The 22,347-nt window shown below is 38.8% G+C and overlaps 1 protein-coding gene across 2 annotated transcripts in view; it reads left to right on the top strand.

Annotated features, from left to right (window-relative positions):
* MTMR12 (myotubularin related protein 12) overlaps nucleotides 1-22,122 on the top strand; it is a 32,994-nt gene extending 10,872 nt beyond the window's left edge. The window contains exons 4-17 of one of the 2 annotated variants that reach the window (XM_039709812.1): nucleotides 387-459; nucleotides 1,607-1,737; nucleotides 2,359-2,452; nucleotides 4,879-5,002; nucleotides 6,129-6,204; nucleotides 8,787-8,893; nucleotides 11,006-11,130; nucleotides 13,666-13,744; nucleotides 14,258-14,290; nucleotides 15,335-15,405; nucleotides 16,386-16,558; nucleotides 17,249-17,416; nucleotides 18,243-18,404; nucleotides 19,396-22,122. In XM_039709812.1, coding sequence (XP_039565746.1) covers nucleotides 387-459; nucleotides 1,607-1,737; nucleotides 2,359-2,452; nucleotides 4,879-5,002; nucleotides 6,129-6,204; nucleotides 8,787-8,893; nucleotides 11,006-11,130; nucleotides 13,666-13,744; nucleotides 14,258-14,290; nucleotides 15,335-15,405; nucleotides 16,386-16,558; nucleotides 17,249-17,416; nucleotides 18,243-18,404; nucleotides 19,396-19,971 — 1,992 coding nt within the window. In that variant the 3' untranslated portion in view covers nucleotides 19,972-22,122. The remainder of the gene's footprint in view (nucleotides 1-386; nucleotides 460-1,606; nucleotides 1,738-2,358; nucleotides 2,453-4,878; nucleotides 5,003-6,128; nucleotides 6,205-8,786; nucleotides 8,894-11,005; nucleotides 11,131-13,665; nucleotides 13,745-14,257; nucleotides 14,291-15,334; nucleotides 15,406-16,385; nucleotides 16,559-17,248; nucleotides 17,417-18,242; nucleotides 18,405-19,395) is intronic. The other variant, XM_039709813.1, reaches the window with a different exon arrangement.
* Nucleotides 22,123-22,347: the final 225 nt, after the last annotated feature.

Here is a 22,347-nt window from a genome sequence, read left to right as displayed (position 1 = left end):
AAGAGACTTTGTATTTCCTGCCAGGTTCCCATAGCAAGGAAACTTGTCATAAAAGGGTTTGGATTACATGAAGCTACTGTATTTCCTGTTTACTGCAGTGATTCTAGTTTGAAAATTGACTCTCAGTAGAAATGTATGCTTTGAAGCTATTTGAAAAGTAAAAACTGTATCTACATTTCAAGCGTGGTTGAGACTTAAATAAAGCTATATATATTGTGTGTAACTTGCATCTGTCTGCATTTTAATAACTGTTCTTCAGTGTCCTGCCTTACACAGCTTCTTAGAATAAGAAGTAATGCTGATAGTAAAACAGTGCATGGAAAGCATTTACTTGGCAGAACGTGGTACTGTAGTGTGACATTTCTATGATATTTTCACGTTTCTAGGAGCCACAATTTAAGAATAAGATTGTAGGAGAAAATGACATAACTCTGCAATGTGTAGATCAAATATATGGAGGTAAGTCAGCTTTTTACCCCTGGGGGACTTAGACTGCTGGTGCTCCTTGTACAAATACATCCCTTTTAGAAAACCAGTACATATTTAAAAAGCAGCTGCAGTTATACTTAATGATGAAATGACAGATAAAAAATTTATCAGAACCCAGTCTTATCCCTCAAGCTTGTCAAATTAATTTTAATTTATTTGATTAATTGTCCACTGGAACTGACAGAATGATTCCTTCAAAATGCAGTGGTTCAAAGCAGAGAGTATACTATCAAAAGTCCCTAAATTTGTAGACAAAGATCTTCCAATGTATCAACTATTTCTGTAAATATAGATATATTCGCTTCATTTTAGCAATAGCAGTACAGGTACCAAATTCTCAAAGAATTTTTTTTTTGTCTAAGGGGACTTTGCTTTATGAGATACATGGTATCTTCACCATATTAAAGGGGATAGAAATGGAAGTTTTAATTGACAACTAAATCTAGTTCTTTGCATGGGGGCTTAGAGGTGTTCCAGTATTGCTAAAAAAGATAACTGAGAATGGGGCAGATCATTTTAAGTATGGGAAGGCTTTACTGAGAATCCTGTTCTTGCACTAATTATGAGTATTAAGTGTGTTTATAAATGGTGGTGTGGATTTGTGAAGGAGTGAGCTGGGGCAGACCAGTGGAGATGGTTATGAGTCACTTTAGTTTTATGTACAGTGGCCGAGCTGGCAGCGCTTGAAGTTGTGAAATGGTACATCCTCAAAGAGAAATGAGCAGAGGTTTGCCTTGGAGGCTTCCTGGTGGTTAAAAAAAATAATTTAAGGAACTTAGAATGATCTCAGATGTCTGGGGACTTCCCCTTGGGTAAAACTACTTGTTCTTTATGTATCTTGAAACTTTAAACTTGGTGTGCAGTCAGAATGTGAATAGATACAACCCCTGAGCAGCTGGTTTGCTGCAAATTTGCCTTTTACCTTGTATGAAGTAATTTGATGGGTTTTAAAAGAAAAGGTTGAGGCTTACCAGCCTAAGTTGTAGGATGCCTGTTTTGTCTTGAGAAAACTTGGGCTTGAATTAGTTTCTTGAGAATTCTGGAAAGTCAGTCAGGGACAACTTTATTAAGATTACAAATACCTTTTTGATATTTACTTTCCTTTTTAATTTTGCAGTTTATGATGAGAAAAAGAAACTTCTAACAGGACAGTTAAGAAAATACCCAGATAAGTTAATTATCTACTGTAAAGACCTTAGAGTATTTAACTTCTGCCTGAGATACACAAAAGAAGAGGAAGTGAAAAGAGTACGTATAGTAACTTAATTTGCTTTTCTATTTTTAGCATGGTGTTGGGTGTTGTGAGGATGAGGGAAGGATGAAATTCACCTGAAACTTGGAAGTATTTTCTGATCATTTCCAGCTAAGATAGAAAGTAAAAGATTGATTTTATTAAACATTTCATTGTGCATAACAGTTAAAGGACAGGTGCAGTGGCTCTTTAAAGAAAACTGGAATTTGGGAGTGCTACAGGAAATTAGCTCCAGCTCAGACAAGCTGTAAAGCTGTTCTGTTTGTGACATGTAGTTTCATTTTATTTTAGAATTCAATATAGTGTTACTTTCCTGATAAAATCAATTTTTTTGAGAAGTTAGTCTCTACTCCAAACTAAGAGTAAACTAATTTTATTTAAATAAGAGTAATTCTGGAGGTTGAACACATATAATACTACTTAGACCAAGTAGGTACAGTGTCTTGCAGAAAACAGAGTAACCTTCCTAAAAATCAGGTTTCAGCTGTTGGGGATAGAACCCATCAGTTTTGTTAAAAACCTGGATGGAGGGGTTGGTAAAAAAAAAAAACCCAAAGATTTTTTTACACTGACAGCCTTGGTGTGTGTTTGGGTGTTAATTTTTGGTCCTTTTTTAGATCGTCAGTGGTATAGTTCATCATAGCCAGACTCCTAAGCTGCTTAAACGTTTGTTTCTCTTCTCTTATGCATCAGCTGCTCCAGACAACACAGGTAAATGGTTTTTTTTTGATCTGTTTATTGCATAGTTAGTTTGTTAAACAGACTGGGAGGTCTATAGTAGAGTTCGTGCTCAGCTTATGGCTCTGTCCTGCTGGCAGGTAGCTTTAAAAGATTAATTTTTCTTTTGTTGTACATTGTTAAGCCTGTTGCTGAAAACCTCTAAATTGTCTTCTCTTGGTTTTGGTATCCTTCAGGAAGTTGCATAGAAATTTTCTGAGCAGAAGTAGTGTCCCTAGATTGAAAACTTATTCTGATTAACATGCACAAATGCTTTTCACGTGGTTCATCTAGAAAGTCCTTTGCTTCTTGTAGCAGTGTGGTTTTTCTGTATTGCTGCTGTGAACCAGGCTTCTTGCGCTTAATTCTGAAATTACTGCATTTGCAGTGGCATCCTCTGAGAAAGTATTTCCCCTTTTGCTCTTATTTGCAAGCAATATGCTTCTTCCAGGCAATTGCAAAAAAAGCATAGGTTTGCAAGGCATCTGACTTCCTCTTGTATCTGACTTATTACATAATCTTCCCACTTGATCAAACTTGGCTGAATAATACATTAGACTGCAAAATTCAGGACGAAAAGTTGTCAGTGTGCTTTCTAGCATTCTGTAATTCAGACTTTAGCTGAAATAATAATGCTGTTTTGAATTAGGAACCTGACTCTTAGTGCACCAGCAACACCAATTCCCTTCACAGAGGGAGGTTTTGATGTATGCAAGGTATTAATCAAACACCAAAAATATGTCAAGGAATTTCAGTATCATTGAGGTTAGAAGAAACCTCTGGAGATTATCTAGTCATGTTCTTGTCCATATGCCCCTCTTCAGAGTAGGGTTAACTGCATCAAGTTTAGTCATGTCCAGTTGGATTTCAAATATCTCCAAGTATTGAGGCTCCACAGCCTTTCTGGAGAGTCAGTTTCATTGTTTGACCCTCCTTGTAGTGAAGAAGATTCTGTTATGTGTATGTGGGATTTGCTGTAGTTCAGCTTGTGCATAACTGCCTCTTGTCAAGTCACTGAGTCTGGATCCATCTTCTGTACTCTCCTCCCCTGTTCCACCCCCAGGGAGATTGAGCCCTGTTTTCTGAGTGATCCCAGCTCTGTCTCTCCTTGTATCAGGTGTTTTTGAGCCCTTTAATGGTCACAGAGGGCCTTCACTGGACCTGGTCTGGAGCCTTCAGAGGGGAGCCCAGCACTGGGCACAGCCCTCCAGCTGACAGCAGTGGTGGCTTCATTCAGCTGGTACACAGTGGCCTTGCTGATTGCAGCCCAGGAGCACACTGTCTGTTTGCTCCAAGGAAGGGCTGGCTCAGGTAGTTCCTGCAGGCTTCACCTGAAACTGGTGTTCTGTTTCAGCTACAAACAATGGAAAGGCTGCAAGCTTTTCCAGGCAGAGACAGAGCCTGGGAGAAGCCTACTCTTCAAAGCAACACCGACGTGCTGTCCTGCAATTATTTCCTATTTTAATAGCTGTGTTCTGTAGTAAGTGGCTTGGTGTCATTCTTCATGAAATTAGTACAGGATAAGACAAATAGACTGTGTAAATTGTTTTTTTATGCCTCTCACAGTCTGATACCTCTAAAATCCTGTCTCCAAGAGCTCATCAATAATGTTCTGTTCCGAGCTGTAAATTTTTCATCTGCCTTATCTTCTTACAGTGAAAAGTTTCAAGTTGCCATTGTATCTTCCATTCTTCCATGGAAATTATAGCTCTTTTTGCTATTTCAGGGTTAGCTGATATTGTAGAATGTTACTCAGTTAGGATGTGTGCTTAAAACAATTGACGTTACTCCATAAATTATATGGTATTATACAAGATTTGAGGCTAAATCAAGCTGCTGTCTTAACTTTCTGAGGTGGCTAAGTAGAATTACAGGAAGAGTCTAAGTTGAAAGTATTGAGACTGAATTGCTATAATTAATTTTCTGCTCTTACTGAGTGTCTGAGATGTTCTATTCAATGCAAAACTATTCATGAAAAAAAAAAAGAACCTTAAATGAAATGCAATATCTGAAATTTTTGTAGAAAGGTTTTTGGTATGATTGTTAATTCTGCACTTAAACTACAGGATTAGAAACCTACCAGTCAGCTACATTAGTATAAAATTATATTTGCTGCATTTTAGGCTGGATGTGAGGACAGCCCCAGCTGAATGGAAGTTCTGTAACAAATTATTAGTTTCTGCAGGAGAAACTGTTCCTGAAGTTGTTAGTAACAGCTGTATCTGATAGAATATTGCTGTTGTTAAAGATCAGACAGAGGCAATGTGGTGTACAAAGGCATTTTATCTTTGACTTGAGACTTTTGGTACACAAGAGGTTCTGCTTGCTTACCTTAATGGCAACTAACGGGTTTACTTAGCATTGCTTTGGTGTTAGAGTTCCTGACAGTCTGCAAAGTTAGTTTTATTGATGTCTGACAGATGGGAGAAACCAAACTGTGATGTTTGAGACCCTGGAGGACTGGCGTGATGAGTTGGAGCGGACCAAAGGGAATGTGAAATACAAAGCAGTGACAACCAACGAAGGCTACAGAGTCTCTGAAAAGTAAGATTCCCCTGGTTAATAGTGAATTTTGGATGTGTGAAAATCAGTGCTACCTTTGATGCTGGGGATTATACAGGTTTTTGGGAGTCTTTTTAGGATACGGTTTCCATTTTTATTTATGGAATAGTTTGGTTTGTCATCTCAGAAGGTGATCCTACACAACCCCTGATTCAAGCAGGGTTAACTTCAGTATTAGGTACAGACTACTCGGAACCTTGGTTAAATCAAGCTTTGAGTATATCTAGGAGTGGAGAATAGAAAATATGTCTGGGACCTACACTTCTGTCATACTGGTTAGGATGACACTTTCTCAGTCCTGTACCTTTACTGTGGTAAAATTTCAAAATACATGCACTGGAGATTTTCCACTGTTTTTGTTGGGAGGGAGCTGGGTGGGGAAAAAGTAACTGGTTTAAAGTAAATCTGTAAAAAGTGCTGGTGGAAGTTAAGTTGTGTTGCCTTTAGGAGAAGGTTGGCTAAGTTTAGCTGAGCTTGGCCACCATTTTAGCTGAGGAGCATTTACTGGTGAGCCCTTTAGGATGTATACAAGGCATTGTATACTTCTTATTTCATAGCAAATATTGGAAGATCTCACAGGCCTTGGAAACTAGTATTTCAGAGTCTTAACTATTTATTCTGGAACTCTCTCTTGGGAGACCCAAACTGAGTTTAAGTACTTACCTTTGTTGCTTCTCTGGACCTTGAACATCAATAGAGTTGGTTGATGCTGGAAATCCTTGATAAAATAAATTGTGTTCTTGAATTAGGATGTGAACTGCTCAACAGGCATGGAAAGAGAACGAGTCATTTAGTAGAGCAAGGGTATCTTTTGAACCAAGGTGGTCTTAGCAATCAGTCTTAGAGGTTACAATTAACTGCCCCTCTGCAAAGGCAGGGAAGTGTTGCAGTGGAAATAGTTGACCTCAAGGTTGGGAAAAAAGCATTATTCATCTGAAAATAAAGAGACAGCTTTGAGCACAATAGAATTATCTAGGAGGAAAGATTATTGTAGCAAGGTAAATATATAATCAGTATTTCAGCTAGAACACTCACTGTCGTTAAAAGGAACTTAGAGATTGTTCTTTGTTCAGTTTTTGAACCAAAAATTTGTTCTCTGTTGTCTTAGGCTGCCTTTGTATTTTGTTGTTCCCATATGCATTTCTGAAGAGAGTATCTTGAAGTATGAAGGCAGAGGCATTCCTGTAAGTATATGTGCATGGCTAAGGGTAAGACTTTTACTGAGATGGCAGAATTTCAATTAACATCGCAGATGTTGCTGCATATTGTTTTCAGAGCTTTTTTTTAACAGTTTACATGTATACCTGGTCATCTACAGAAGGGAAACAGATGTTGGAAGGAGAAGTGCTTGATACATTTTGTATTTCATTGAACGGTGTAATGTGTAGCAAGACATATATATAACATATACATAACAGCAAAATATGTATTTGCTGTTCACAGCCCCCACTTGCTAATGTCTTGTAGCCTACACATATTACTAGCCTGTCTGTCCATCAGCCTGTTTTCCATGAGACTGTGCTGAGTGGCATCTGGCTGGGGCAAGATTCAGGCCTTGAAATGCTATTTGGATATTGAGGTGAAGATGATACATGTAAGGTGTAGCTGAACACCTCCAGTTACCTGGCTTGAGTTCTGGTAAGTGCTATGACTGTGATGATGCAGCGTTTTTACAAAGTCAGGTACCCCAACTGAAAAACTAGTTCTGCAAGTCCAACAGAAAATGAAGTTAAATATACTGGTTTGCAGCCTGTAGCAAGCTGGGTTTGGCTTCCTGCCTTGTAGTTCAAGAACCAGTAAGACGGAGAAGATGGAAACAAGGAGCAAAGTAATCTCGCTTGTGAGGTCTTACATTAGTGTAAGTGTGTCCATTAAATTTGCCAAGGAAAACCATGTTAATTTTATGCTCTTAAGTTAATTGGTTCATGGAGGAGATAGTACTGTACTGCCCTGCCTAAAAGTCAAAGTAGTGTGGTTGACTTTTTGTCGGAGAGTCAGAGACCTATTACACTGGCTCTTACACAGAAACAGAAGTGTTTGGGATTTTTTCGTTCCATCTTGCATTCACAGAACTGTAGAATAGTTTAGACCTTTAAACAGGATCTAGTCTAATCCCCTTCTGGAATGACCCAAAGCATCTTCTCCTAGATCAGGTTGTGCAGAGCCCTGTCCAACCTGGCCTTGAATGTTTCTGGGACTTCTACCACCTTCATGGGCATCCTGTTCCATCCAGTATTCCAGCACCCTCCTTGTAAAAACTTTATTCCATATATGTAGTTCTAAATCTACCCTCTTAGTTTCAAACCATTACCCCTTGTCCCTTGACCTACTAAAAAGTCTTTCCCCATCTTTCTTGTTAGCCCCCTTTAAGCAATGAAATGCCACCAAAAGATCTCCCCAAAGCTTTCTCCAGGCTGAGCAAGCCCAACTCTTCAGTGTATCCTCACAGGAGGGGTTCTCCAGCCCTGTGACTATGGTGTTCCTGTGGACCTCTCCTTGAGCTTGTCTCAGTCCCACAGATGGCATCCTGTCAAACCACCTCAGCTTGGTGTCGTCTGGAAATTGCTGAGAGCATCTCACTGACTGTGTCTTTGATAAAGGTATTAAATAGTCCTGGCTCTAGTACAGACCCCTGAGGGACACCACTCATCACTAATCTCCATCTGGACATTGGGAAGTTGACCACTACTCTCTGGGTGGGACCATTCAACCAATTCCTCATCTCTGAACAGTCCATGCATCAAATCTCTCCAATTTTGAGAGAAGGATGATGTGTGTAACCATGTTAAAGGCTTTACAGATGTCCAAATAGATGACAACATCTGTAGCTGCCCACTGTTCCAAAGCCTTGTAGAACTCTTCTGATTATTTCCAAACTGTTTCTGTGAAGCTAGTGTCAAGATAGCTGGGCCATATTGAATTGGTTTTGGAAGGCAATGGAAGGACAGTATAGTAATTTTTTCCACTCTTGATGATTGTGAGGTTTCTGTATCCTTCTGAGGTGCACCTCTTGGTTACTGTGAATTGGTAGCAGAGCTTCTACTTCCTGATTTCATTTGTGTAATATGCCTGATGAAAATTATTCTTACTCCCTCTTTCAATGCAAGTTTACAGATCATCTTGACAACTTCAAGGAGTAAGAAGTATGAATGAGGAAATTCTGTGTAAAGGGAAATAAGAAGCTTTGAGGACTGATTTGGCACAAGAAAAACCTGTGACTATGCAATCTGATTTAGCTGTGGAGTGTTTAATACTTTATTTCATATGCCTAGATTACTCTTTGTGCACAGTTCACATGGAAAAATATCGTTGCATCTATTGTGAGTTATCTGAAGGCTGAACTATTAGAAAAATCTGATAATGGAGAAACTGATGAATAATATATATATGTTACTTACCAGTTCAGTCTTGCTGTGGCATATATTCTAACATAATTTGACCATAGACTTTTTGATAATTTTTTTTTTTTTTACCTGTGAGGGAAGTTGAGAAAGTAATATTTTGGCATAATCTGTCATTTTGTATTTCCCTGTGCCTATGTAAATTCTAACTTAAAACTTGCAAGTGGTAACATAGTGTACTCAGGCATGTATTTTTGGTGCAGGTGTAGGAGTTTGCTTCTGTTGATGTTTGCTTCTATTAAATACACTAAAAATTCAATGAAGCAAAAGCAGAGAGAAAATTTGAAATCACTCAATCACTTGAGCAAATACATGGTATAGGACAATTTACTAGTTTTTCTCACCTGGTAAATGTCTTTCTGCAGATTTGGTGTTGGTCTTGCCATAACGGCGCTGCTCTTCTCAAAATGTCCTCATTTCCCAAAGAACAGGATGACAGCACTTCACAAATGCAAAAAGCCTTCTTGGATGGGTCAGTAATAGCTATTCTGTCCACAACACTTTGCTTGGTATGGACCTTGCTTCTCTTTTTCCATATATGCTATATCTTTTACGCTTTCACACATCAGGAAACAAGTTCTGTATATGAAAGTAGTAGTGGAATGTTGCTGTAGTGGAATGTGTTTAAACCCTTGACCCAGTGGCATTGGTCACTTGTGCAGGGTTGGAACTTCACCCAAGGCTTTTTTATGTGAAGCTGCATACACATCTGTTTCTGAGGAATATGTACTTACTATGGTGTGTTTTGTAGGTGAAGCAGCAGTAAAGCCTGTAGGGTTAATGGCTTAATTGCTTTGCAAATAAGAGAAATGTAGGCTCCATCTCTAAATATACATTTGAAAACTGAGTTTTTGACAGTCTGCCACTTTCTGAGAGATAGGTTCATATTCTTAAGTAACTTGAGATAAGGTGTCCTTAAATGTCTGAGGCAGGCTGAGTGATTCACTACTGCAGCTTTCAGATGTGAAGGCAAACAGCACTTTTTCAGATGGGATAGTGAACTGAATTAGTTCAGCAGTTTGAAAAACCACAAGTTTAACTTAAGCGGAGGAGCACAGCTGTCTGACTGTCATGGCAAAGACTTTTTTGTCCTTTAATTTTGGCACTTTTTTTAAACTGCTGTTTGTCCTAGACAGAACTTCTCTCTCAGCAGCCACCTATTAGATCAGACTCATATGTACAAGCTGTACATTGAACATTGGCTCCTTGCTCCTCATAGATGGAGACCTGTTAATCACACAGAAACAACAGAAAACAGCTTGACTGGGCTCTTAAAACTGCTTTTGTTTATAAAATTAATTATACTTGCATAGGAAAGAGTTGTGGCCCTTCCTGCAGGTTCTCTAATATTTTTACCCTGAAATGGGAAAGATTATATGACTTAGAGCTGTCTTTAATGCTCTTTCATTATGTGAAAGTAAATAAAACTAGCAGTAAGCTGTAACAAGGTATCCTCTGCTATACTGATCCCTTCTCTGTGGCCATTTCAACTGGGGGCAGTATTGCTGGTTTTCTTTGCTGTGCAGTACTCGTGTTTAATCACTGGAGTCTGAAATATATCTACAAATTGGCCATCAGGGTGTGTTCAAGTGCCATTATAGTAATAGTCTGAACTCAGGCACAGAGCAGATGTTTACAATTAGCAGTCTATCTTTTAAAAAAAGCTGTTCAGAGCCTGATCTTGCAGTGTAAGTTCTTTGCTGTCATTTAGAAGAAGTACTGTATTTGGCCAGCAATTGCTCTCCCTCACTTCTCTGATCTGATGCATCTTCCAGTAGGTCTGGTAACCCATGTTTATGATGTGGACTCCTGTAGTTCTCACCTAAAGCAGGTTTCTGTGCTACAGCCTGCAGGAAGCAAAGCACTCTGCCCTGCCTGGAAAACTGCCCACAAGACCTCACTTTTGAAGTATGGGCTAGAGCAACTTTTCGCAGGTGTTGGTAATAAAGAGTCCAGTGTGACAGCAGAGGTAGTTACTACATTGATGTTCATCTGAACTCTGGAACCTGAATGAGTGGGAATGCTCATCTGGCCTAGTTTTTTTCCTCTCCTTCAAGAGAAAAAAATCTGTAGATATATAGGGAAGTACAAGATACATTGTCTTGTTTGAATCCAAATAATTTCCTTTACTTGTGTGTTTCATTAGAAGACCTAACAGCTAGATATCAGAATCTGTTTGGCAAAAGTCAACTTCTGCTGGGAGTTTTGGGTGTTTCTATCTATCTCTTCTTTCAGAATACAGCTCTAGCAGCCTTCTAGTAAAGTGATTTTGGTGTGTCTAATGAAGAAAATTCTAAAGAAACAGCAGTAAAAATCAAGTAGTGCTTCTAATATTCATAGCTGCATAAATAGGCACGAGTATAATTTTATTGGTGCCATAGTTAAAAGCATCAAATCTTGTTATAAGCCTGTGTATAAACAGTACTTAGAAATGCATGGAGGTCACTAGCTTTCCAGAGTGTCTATCTTCTGGTATTACAGCTCTCTGACAAATCATGCCTATTAACTTTGTCTTCGGATAATAGTTGATGCATTATTTGACTTGTGAAGCAGAAGGCTTTAATCTCTTGATGGTTTGATTTAGAATCTATAAGACAATTAGCAAACCTCCCTATGAGCTCCTGAAGATGGATGACTTGTCAAGCAGCCTTCCATCTCTGCAAGATATCCAGACTGCATACACAAGATTTAAACAGCTGTTTTTGATAGGTAAGTCAGACTTTAAAGCAAAGCATAACAGTGATGTGCTGTGACTCCTGAGTGCAGTAATTTTCTTGATTGGTGTCTTGATTTTGAGGGTGGGTAAAAACAGATTTTAAAATACGTAACTGAAGACTATGCTTATGTCTAGGATGTGAATGAAGGTTTGTAGTTCTTTGACTTAACCACCTCTTGTTAAGCTGTCAAAGTATCTGAAAATTACTTTTCAAGGAGTGGAGTCTCAAGTGTTGGTTGGGTTACACTAACTGGAATGAAGTTTGTGGGGAAGATTTTCAGTCTTCTGTGGCCAAACTTTTAGCCTTTGGGCTCTGTCTGGAGTAGAGGATGCTAATTAATTTTTGCCCGTGGTTTTGTTCCACACTAGTCACTTCTCAAAACATATGAAGCTGCTTAAATTCTGTCCTTTAGAAAGCAATCATATGGGAGCCATGTAAAAGTGTGATCTAGGCTTTCAGACTTCTCTTCTGAGACTTTCTAACTATTTTGCAGTCATGAAACACTTTGACCTCACCTCTTTAGACGAAAAAAGTTCCACTCCACTTCTAATATGAGGTATTTGAGTTTCACACTGAAGATTGTATCTAGAATACACTGTAAAATCAACAGTGAATCTTAAGAGCTAAAAACAATTACCTTTTCATGTGATTTCTAGTAACTTACCCTGTGTAGGAAAAAAGCCTAAGCTTGAATTGAAGTCATTTAACCTCTGTCATGAAATGCTGTGTATTTCAATGATGTAATTGTATCATTGTCTTAGGTTCATGCAAACGGGAATGTGTTGAAACTGCCATCTAGTAAGCATTTGTTATTGCAGTTTTTGAAATAAAGTTGGTTAGTACCTCACTGAGTATAGCACTGTGCAATTTCAGTCTGAGAAAAACATTCAGGTAATCTTTTGCAGAAGTACTTTACAGAAGTCTGAACACATTAACCATTACTTTAGTCCTGTACGTGCCTAGTCCTGTACTAGTTAATATGGTATAGGCAACTTGTCCTGGCTGTGGCACTGCCAGCCCAGAGAGCCAAACGTGTCCTGGGCTGCATCCAGAGCCCCGTGGGCAGCAGGGCAGGGAGGGGATTCTGCCCCTCTGCTCTGCTCTGCTGACACCCACCTGGAGCACTGCATCCAGAGCTGGGCTCCAGCACAGGAGGGACAGGGACCTGCTGCAGTGAGCCCAGAGGAGGGCACCAAGATGATCAAAGGGATGGAGCACCTTGGCTGTGAGGAAAGGCTGATGGAATTAGGATTTTTCAGCGTAGGGAAGAGAAGGCTCCAGGGAGACTTTAGGAAACTTTCCAGTGCCTAGAGGGGCTGTGAGAGAACTAGAGAGGGACTTTAGATGAGACCATGAAATGACAGGACAGGGGAAAGTGGGCAGCTTTAGATCAGGTATTAGGAAAAAATGCTTTACTGTGAGAGTGGTGGGATTTGGTGAAAACTATGTCTAATGGGACAGAGCTTTGAAGATGCATTCTAATACTTTTGTAGAGAACTAGTTTCTATGGCCAAGGTGAAAGAAATTGGGAGAGGAATTTAAATTGCATAATGAACAGGATGAGGTACAGAGGCATGGAGGCAGCACAGCTAGAGGAATAAAACTCATCTATGCCTGTGCCTTTGAGGCATAGGTGCAAGATGCAGCAGAGACAGAAGTGTGTGAATGTGCTGGAATTGAACACTGGAAGTGTTTGGAGAGACTCTGGGAGGTGGGAAGTTACACAGAAACATGTGGAACTGAAGCTGTCGTGGAAAGGATGGGGGAGGAGGGAATTTCGTGTATCTGGTTTCTCACTAGTAGACCCTTGTAGGCCTTGTGCTTCAAGGTTTGTCTCATGCAGGAAATGTAATCTATTCTGGTTTTAATTGACTATATCCCATTGTGAAAGCTTTCCAATATTTGTTGTCTGGCTTTGATAGAAATAGAAGCAATGGACGCTTAGGTGGCATATGAAAAAACGTACAAAAGAAATCCTAGTGAAATTCATAGGCGTCCAGTGGCTTAGTGGTATTGAACTTGGCCTCCCTGTTTATATATTTTAATGTCTTTTTTTAGTTGCAGCAAAAACTGTTTAAAACATTTTTCAGGCAGTCTTACATGCTATAAATTTTTATAACCTATGTCTAAAACCCATTGATGTCTGTGGCTCTGTTGGTAATGATTTTCAAAATCCAGCATCTTTAGGTTAAGCTTTATGTAGATCATCATCTCTGATTAAATATTTTTATTCCTTTTCCATTTTGTCCTTTTGTCAACAGACTTATTTACCTGGTTTGAGTGCCATGAACCTTCAACTTTTTCTAAAAGGCTGTGGTGCTATACAACTCTGCTGGTGTTTGTAGGACTACTTCATTTCCTTATGTAGTTATAAGGTGTCAGCTTTAACAGTGATTGAGATTAGCTGACTCCTTAGTATTGGTTGTTTTGTACCTGTTCATAGCTGAAGGGTAATGCAATGGATGGCTCTTAATTATCATTGTGTTATGTGAACAAACCAATTTTTGTTTTTCTCTTCTTTTTGCAGATAACAGTACAGACTTCTGGGCAACTGATGTGAAATGGTTTTCATTACTGGAGAGCACAAACTGGCTAGAAATAATCAGGTTTGCTTTATCTTCAGCTTTCTGTGTTTCAAATTGTTGGTAATTGCATTTGTAGTGCGTTTTCTAGCTAGTTTCTTGAAACAGAATTTTTTACTGCCAGTAGGAAAAAAAAAGTAAGGCAGGCTTATGGTCCCATTTATATACCTTTTTTCTGAAACTTGAGTCAGTGTTGTTAACAGTGCAGACTTGTGTTAAGCCTTCCACTTTAAAGGATATGAGAAGTAGCAAATCATTCAAATTACAATTCTTCCAGAGTGCCAGTTAAAAATACAGATCCAGTAATTTCCATCCTGCACTGTCACCTTCTTTCCAAACTCAAGAATCCTGTTTGTTTCTTGTGTGAAACTATTCTATGTCTTTGACTGGCCTTGCCATCCTTATTTGTACTTTCTGCTTCTGTAATGTCCTTTAGAATGAGATGAAGTGCAGTGTTCAAGATGTTAGTCCACTAAAGAGTTGTAAAAGGACATTTCTTCTCAGTTTTGTCCCCCTGCTGTGCTGATTGTTCCCTAGGTTCTCTTTTCTTCTCTCAGCAGTCCACAGTGAGTAAGTGTTGGAATGGCTTTGGCTAACTTAAGGCTTGTTGTAGTGGAATGTTGAGGAGTTTTGTTTTCAGTGTTACTTTGTGCTAGCTCTTTTGTCTGTCTGTTTATTCTGTAATCAGCTAATTGCCATGGGGTGCTTCTGCAGTGAGCTCCAGTCCCTTCTGGTCTTAATAACAATCAATAAATATTGATAGTTATTAGCTCATTAATTCAGAATTTAAATGTGTGTGTTTATTGAAAGGTTCTAGTGAAGACCATGTATGTGTTGAGAAATTCATAGACATAACAGAGATCACAGGTAGGTTAAAGTAAATGCCAGGCTGGGCTCCTATCTTTAGATTGTTTTGAGACTGGTCATTTCCATACTTGGATCCATTTGGTTCTTGGATCAGCCTGTTCTTGGCTCTTGTAGTTATTAGGAATGCCTTGTCACATGTTCTAAATGGTAGAACAAAGAAGAATCTGATAACTCCACACTTAAGAAACAAACTGTCAGCTTCGATTAGTGACCTAAGCTATTGCAAGAATCCCAATTTGTGTGCAGGCTTTGCTAAGAATAACTAACTTCATGAAAATTTAGATCTAGAAACCTACAGTGTTACATCTGGTTTTATGTGATCTGTAATTCCACTCACTCTTCCTTGTGTAATAATGTCTAAAATTACTTTTGTCTGAGTGTTTACAAGAGCTGATTGTTCATCCTTCCCTCTCTCTCTTGAAATCAGATTTTGGAAGAAATCTAGAATGTAGTACGTTAGAACATAAATGTGGTGATGTTGACTTTTTCAGGATAAAGAGCTGGTTCTTAGCAATGTGTGTGATGGCTGCTGTTGATCCAGAATAAAGTATTGTATCATAGCAACTGAAGATGCATGGTTAATGGCCAAATAAAATGTTCTTGAAGCTAAGCAGTTCTTAGTTTACACAAGCTGAGCATGGGTTTTCTGTTTTAAAGAACTAGTGAGGTTTCAAGTATAGCATTCTAACCATGTCTAGGGGAAACTAATATAACAAACTTCACTCCACTTTTCCTGTACCAAAACAGGAGAGTCTTGAAGAAAGCCATAGAGGTTGCTGAGTGCCTGGAAATACAGCATACAAATGTTCTCCTCATAGGTAAGAATTTAATGAGAGAGTCCTATTATTGATTTGTTTAAATTCATTCTGAAGTAGCATAAGCTGTAAGTTTATAATTATGGTAGAGACTTGCTAAAATTCATATAGAACTCAAGTAAAGACACCTGAATCTCCCACACTTCTGGAAATGCTTCCTGTAGTTAAAGAAAACATATTAAGCACAGTTCCAGTGTATGAATGAAAAAGGTGCTGATAAATTGGCAGAAAAGTCTTGCTTCAAGAAGAGGTAACATACCTATTTCCCAGTTTATTTTATTTAAGGTCTCCTAGGCCCTTTGCTGTACTTTAAGGGGCTAGGGGAACCATCTCTATACAAAGAAGCAGTAATATGAAAATTTTGAAAAATAACCTTTATATTTTCTAGACACGTTGGATATTCTGCAGACTCTTTATTAAGAATACATGGAATAATGTGCTTATTGTAAACATGTTGAGCAGTTTATTTTCCTAGACTGAGTAATCACATGTAAAATCAAACCTAAAGTTAACCATTAAGTGACTCCTGGATTGGTAATTTAGTTGTTTTTCACACATATTGCCATTCGAGAAGCCTAGCACAGGCAAGAGGTGTTTTCTGGAGGTACCTTTTGGAAAGGACTCTATGTTGCATGAGGAGGCAGTTTCACACCTTGTGACCAGAGCTGTGAAGGATAGGAGGGGTGAGAACAAATGGCTGGGCTGAGGGGCAGTGTGTGCTTGTGGGAGACTGAAGGGCACTACTTATCCTAGTAAGGGTTGGGGCTTGGAGGTTTTATTGTTGAAGTACTTTCCTAGGCTAAGCGTGTAAGTAACCTTAAATTTGGAATCATGGATTAACTTCTCTCTGACTTGCAAAAATGTCTGTGCTACTCTGATCCTGAAATACAGTTTTGTTTATGTGAACATGGCAATGCTTTGCTTTCTTACATAATGTTTGAGGAATGGCTCAGTGTAAAATGTGGTTTCTGTTCCCTTTGTAGAGGAGAGTGCTACTGATCTGTGCTGTGTAATCTCGAGTCTGGTTCAAGTGATGATGGATTCTTACAGCAGAACAAAGTCAGGGTTTCAGAGCCTTATTCAGAAGGAGTGGGTGATTGGAGGACATGGCTTTTTGGATCGCTGTAACCACTTACACAAAAGTGAGAAAGAGGAGGTATGGTTTTTTTAATTGTTTTGCTTACTTACTTATTTATAACCTTACTCAGATGAGGAGGGAATTACCTGTTAGTCCAGAAGTTCCAGTTTCTCTGAGGATCTTGTGTTCTGTTTTATGGGTTGATGTTTGTACAGTGTCACTGTTTTTGCTGTTTAGAGGTCAGCAATGGCTTTATTATTAAAGAGAGCAAATGTAAAATTTCCCAGTCGTGGAGTCTTTTGAAAGTCATATATCCTGTGCCCCTGAAAACCATGTTAAATGGCAGTAGCATCCACAGAAATAACTCAAGTTAATTGCCTGTTCCTGTCACATCTGGAGATCAACTTTTTACTGTCTTGCTTTTGGACTAGATCAGATTGCTATTCAAATGGAAGTAATAGGTGTAAACTGACTAATTCTGATCACGAGTTGCTATAAACTAGTTTGCCACCTTTAAAAGGTTTCGTAGTGGCAACTTCCAAATTCAGAGTAGAAAATGCTCATCTATTCTGTCAATAATTGGCCAAGGATAGCTCAGATAATACTACTTCAAATTTCAGCCAAATGTACATGTTAAGTTCTGTACTTAATGAGGCTTCTTGCCTTAAGATTTGTATTTGGAGACGCTTGATACTACAAAATAAATAGTTTGCATGGTGGAACAATTTTAACTGGTTTTGAAACTGATGAAATTTTTTGTTTACTTAGGCTCCTGTTTTTCTGCTCCTGCTAAATTGTGTTTGGCAGCTGGTACAACAGTATCCTCCAGCATTTGAGTTCACAGAAACTTACTTAACTGTCTTGTCAGACAGCCTCTATGTGCCTATTTTTAGCACTTTCTTCTTCAACTCTCAACATCAGAGAGACACTAGTAAGGTAAGGGTTTGGTATTTTGTAGATGCAGTGTTTTGGAGAATGAGTTTGACCAACAAACAAGGAAGAGCCAAAAAAGCTAATTCCCAACATCACCTTTTTCCTTACTCATGGAACTGCCTTGAAGGGTGAACAAGTGCAGTTTTGGCTATAGGAAGGCAAGTTCAGGACTTAGGAGTTTATGATGACAGAAGGAATACATTACCTATTATATGTAGCTGCAGTTTCATGTTTAATGCCCTTCAGTGAAATTGGAGCTCCTTAACCTACAAGGAATATCCAGCTGTCTGGAAGAAAAAGTTATCTATGAAATTCTTGTATAGTATATAGTATATGTAGTGTATTCCAAAATCAACATCTCCTGAATGTTGATTTATATTGGTTCATGCTCTTCTCTAGCCTAAGAAGCTGGGAGCAATGGGAGTATCCTCTGCAAGGCTGCACAGAGACTAAAGAAAAAAGTGAATTAATGTCTTTCATACAAATATATTGTTGATCACAAAATCTAGACCACTGCACTGCATGAATGCAATTCCAGCTTTTGGTGTTTGGAATCCTAATGTGCCCTCTGTGTTTGAGGAATCCAGACAAGTCTGTCTTTTGCCCAAGTTCCAAAATATCTTTTTTTTTTCCCTGAGAATATTTTACTTTATTTTCATCTGTGAAAGTCTGATTGCACTGTTGTTGTTCAGTATTGAACACTTAGAAAGCAAGAGTGTTATTGCAACTCTGTGTCTTTTTTTTCTGAAAAGCCAGTTTTTTTATTTCACCTTGACTTGGTCAGAATTCCCTTCTAGCAGTATTAAATGTGACTTGTTTGTTTTGGCAGAGTGGGGAAAGCCTCAAGACACAAAGTGGTCCTTTCAGATTCCTTACTGTGTGGGACTGGTCTGTGCAGTTTGATCCCAAGGCCCTGGCTTTCCTGAACAACCCTCTTTATGCAGAGAAACCAAAACCAGATAGAAGTCAACGGAAGACTGCACGGTTCAAAGTAAGATATGTGCTGCTAAACTGGTTTTTTTAATTCTAGAAATATTTTGCACATCTCTTATTTCAAATGTCCTCACAGTGAAAGTATTGGTGCAGACTTTTTTTAATTGACAAAATACATGTATACCTCAGGCCCACCTGGATCTTAAGAACCCAGTTTGCATGTACCACAGTAAATAACTCTTTTATAGTACATAGCTGTGAGTTAGGGATTATTTTTCTTCATACTTCTATGCAAGTCTGTTGGTAAGTCATGAGATTTAATATTCAGGTGAGCTGCAATGATGTGTTTGAAGGGAGTTCATTTAGTTGTTCCGTGGAGTACCTGACTGAAATACATAGGTTTGTAATTGCCTCCCTAATTTTGTCTGAGTGTAACTGGAGTGTGTGTGTGCACTTGGAGTGGGAGGGGGACCAACAACAGCAAAAAGACTGTCTGGAGTATGGAGGATTATGGATGGACCCCCTCATTACTGGCACATAGCTCAAACTCAGGGAAAAGTTTTTGGAGTAGCCTTTTTCAATTGCAGTTCATTGGTTAAATTTTGTCTTGTATAAAGCATTCTCATGTGAGACACTGCCAGTATCATCTACATCTACATCATTTATCTGAGATGCACTGAGGGACCACTGGATAAAAACCTATAAATAAAGTGCTCTCTGATTTCTAACTAGCTTAACCTAAACATGGACACTGGCAATACTTAAATGTAAGCAAAGGGTTTGGCTTTTTCAAAGACAATTGTTTTATCAGTGTCACGTTTGGTTAGCAGGGAAGGAAGCTGGCAACACTCAGTATGCCCTGTAAAGTACTTGATGTATTGAAAAGTAACAATTTAAACACAGCCACTGCTTTTCTATATAGGTCAAGTGACTATTGCTTGCAGGAGATTCCTGAATACAACTTTTTTTTTCTCCCTCGTAAAACTGCTTTCTGAAGTCCCACTCTCTTAATGTTTATCTGAGTATTTTGCCTTTTTTTCCTCTTAAAGCATCAACGGCAGCTTTCTTTGCCACTGACGCAGGCAAAGCCTTCCACGAAGAGAGGATTTTTCAGGGAGGAAACAGATCATTTAATTAAAAACATTCTGGGTAAAAGAATTGGCAAGTTCATAAATTCTTCAGATGAGCCCCCTAATAGCTTAAGGGAGTTTTATGATAGCTGGCATAGCAAGCCTGTTGACTACCACGGTCTCCTGCTGCCGCGCATCGACGGCCCCGAAATCAAAGTCTGGGCACAGCGTTACCTACGATGGATTCCCGAGGCCCAGCTTCATGGTGGGGGAACAATAGCTACAGCTGCCAAGATTTTGGACTTGATGGAGGAAGTGCAAAGCCTGCAGGTGAAAATGGATGAAGAACACAGTCAGGCTGTTTCTGGAGACGTACATTCTGTTCCCATGCTGCGAAATTCTGCCCGTTTGTCATCCTTGTTTCCATTTGCTCTCCTGCAGAGACAGTCTGTCAAACCAGCTTTACCCACTAGCACCTGGAAAGACTTGGAAGATGAAGACGACTTGGTCAAGAGGGATGATGAATTTGTAGATCTAAGTGGGGATATGTTATAACATATATATAGATTACAGTATGGATTGTATGTGGCTAAGCACTGAGTTTTAAATGTTGTGCTGTATCTTCATGTAAGGAACTTGAGCATCTGCAAACTGTTTAATGGGTTTGTGGGGTTAAAAATCCTTGATTGGAAAGAACTACTTGGTGTAATTAACTGAGCATGTTTTGAACTTCCATTTCACTCTAACGATATTTATTGCAGAACCATATTTTTAGCATAGGTGTAAAAAAATGGGAGTCTTGGCTGTAGTAACAATATGGCCACTCTGTTAAAAAAAAAGAAAAAGAAAAACAGCAAAAGAATACTTTCTGCTGTAAAGGTAGAATGATAAATGCATATGGCAACAATCATGCTATCTTAACAGAACATCTCTTTCCCCTTAGGCTAAGAGTACTGGGAATACTGTGATTTGCAAATTCCCCCACATACAAACAGTGAAAGATGCAAGTAACTGTGCACTCACAAGTCAGCTTTTGACAGCTGAGGAATACTCTTGTGGTCTCCAGGGGGATTCTGTCTGCTCTTGGATCAACAGAAGTCATGTGCTTGCCCCTTCCCCTTTGTCACTGTTGGTCTGTGTGGTGGCATGGTCACAGGTTGGCTGCTCTCAGCCTGTGCATGCACTTAGCTCAAGGGTCAGATGCAAGAGCTTAATGACACATTTCAAGTCTTAATGTATGGCTGCTGTGCTACATGCCCTTGCTGCCTTGGAATTTTATGTTTGCTCTTAATTTTAACAAATTGAGATTTCAATTTGCCATGAGTATTTTTTCTCCTTTTAAGTAGAGGGAGACTTTCATTGGAACTTTCCCCCACTGATGCCAGTTGCCTTTAAGGCTTTCTGTAGCTTGCACTGAGACTCTCCACATAGCAGGGAAGACTCTTTTCCTGTAGTCCTGCAGGGAAGCAGGATTTGCAGTCTGTTACCACTTGCCATGAGTTGGTGGTACAGCTTATGAATGTGGTGTTTATAGAACACTCGTGTCCTGTTGCTGGATGTTATAACAGTACCTCAGTGAAAGAAGCCATAAAGAAATGCCTGTTGACTTGGATCTACTGTGTGTATGTTTATACAAATTTTTACTGCAAATAGTTATCCTTTTTAAAGCTGAATATTATTTGACTGTCAGATCTGTTTTTAACTCTTAAATTCCACAATACCCCAAGAATGGATTCAAGTTGTAAAATCAGTTACACTGAGAGGTTACACATTGAATATTTTTTCTGTTCTCATAACAATTTAGAAATCCATGCTGGAAAACTTAGCTGGTGGATAAACTGTTGCTTAAATTTGATCAGCTCGGTGAAACTTGGGGATATTAAACTTTTGTTACTGACTTATCACTTCATACTGAGTTGTATTAATATATAGCAACAATTCATCAGCAGCCCTCTAAAAACAAATTCTTATAACTGGGAAAGGGGAGAGCTTGATGCAGCTATGCCAAACTGAAGCTTTCCAGCTCTTAATTGCCTTAAAGTCTTAGTGCGAGGACAATACTTGAGTTTGTAGTGTTTTATTTAAAAATACAGTAGTACTTATGCTTTCTTCTGTGATATTTACAGCTAGCACTTGCTAGAATGGGTTGTACAGCACATTTCCTTCAGGCTTAATTGTAATTCATGTGACTCATGTATGCAATAATACTTTGCATGTTGAATGAGCAGTGTATTATTACAGTGAAGAAATACTTGTCCTTCTAAGGTCATTTGGGTTCAAGGGTGGAGTTTTTTAAACACTGCCATAAAAAAAAAGATTACAATGATTTTCTATACTTTTGATCAAACTGTTGTAATGTTTCAGTCATGAAGATTACATATTTGTATTAAAGAACAGATGTTGGACATCTTATTTGTACATAAGTTATCAAAAATATATATAGAAGAGAAGTATATATCTGGAATTGAACATGGGAACACTTCTAATGTAGAGTAAATACCATTGTTGCTGGTTTTCTGCACTGAAGGATTGGAAATATACTTCATATTTTTACTCCAGGCTTTTGTTTATACCTCCAAGTTCTAACACTGAATGCAAGCTAGCAGTTTTACAGGTTTTTGTCTTCTTTTTTCCTTCTTTTTTTAAATACTGTTTCTTCTCTTCGGGCTGTTTGAAGAGTGTCAATAAAATATACTTTGAATTATTCATCCTGAAATAAGAATGTATGTTTAAGGTCCACTTTGCAAGGGATGCACTAAATCACAGCAGAATTGGCAATCTGCAGTGGCAAGGCTTTTCAGGCTATATCCTGATTTTTACAGACTGTTAGGGGGAAGCTGTCCAGTTTTGGTCTGGCTGTACTTCTGATGCCACCAATGCAGGAGAGAGGACAGTTCAGTGCAATGAAGTAGGATGGCTGTGGGAAGTTAA

The sequence above is a fragment of the Passer montanus genome, unplaced genomic scaffold (genome assembly GCF_014805655.1).
Source record: "Passer montanus isolate IOZ18808 unplaced genomic scaffold, ASM1480565v1 scaffold22, whole genome shotgun sequence".
Classification (NCBI taxonomy): domain Eukaryota; kingdom Metazoa; phylum Chordata; class Aves; order Passeriformes; family Passeridae; genus Passer; species Passer montanus.
This window is presented reverse-complemented; position numbering and strand designations above follow the sequence as displayed.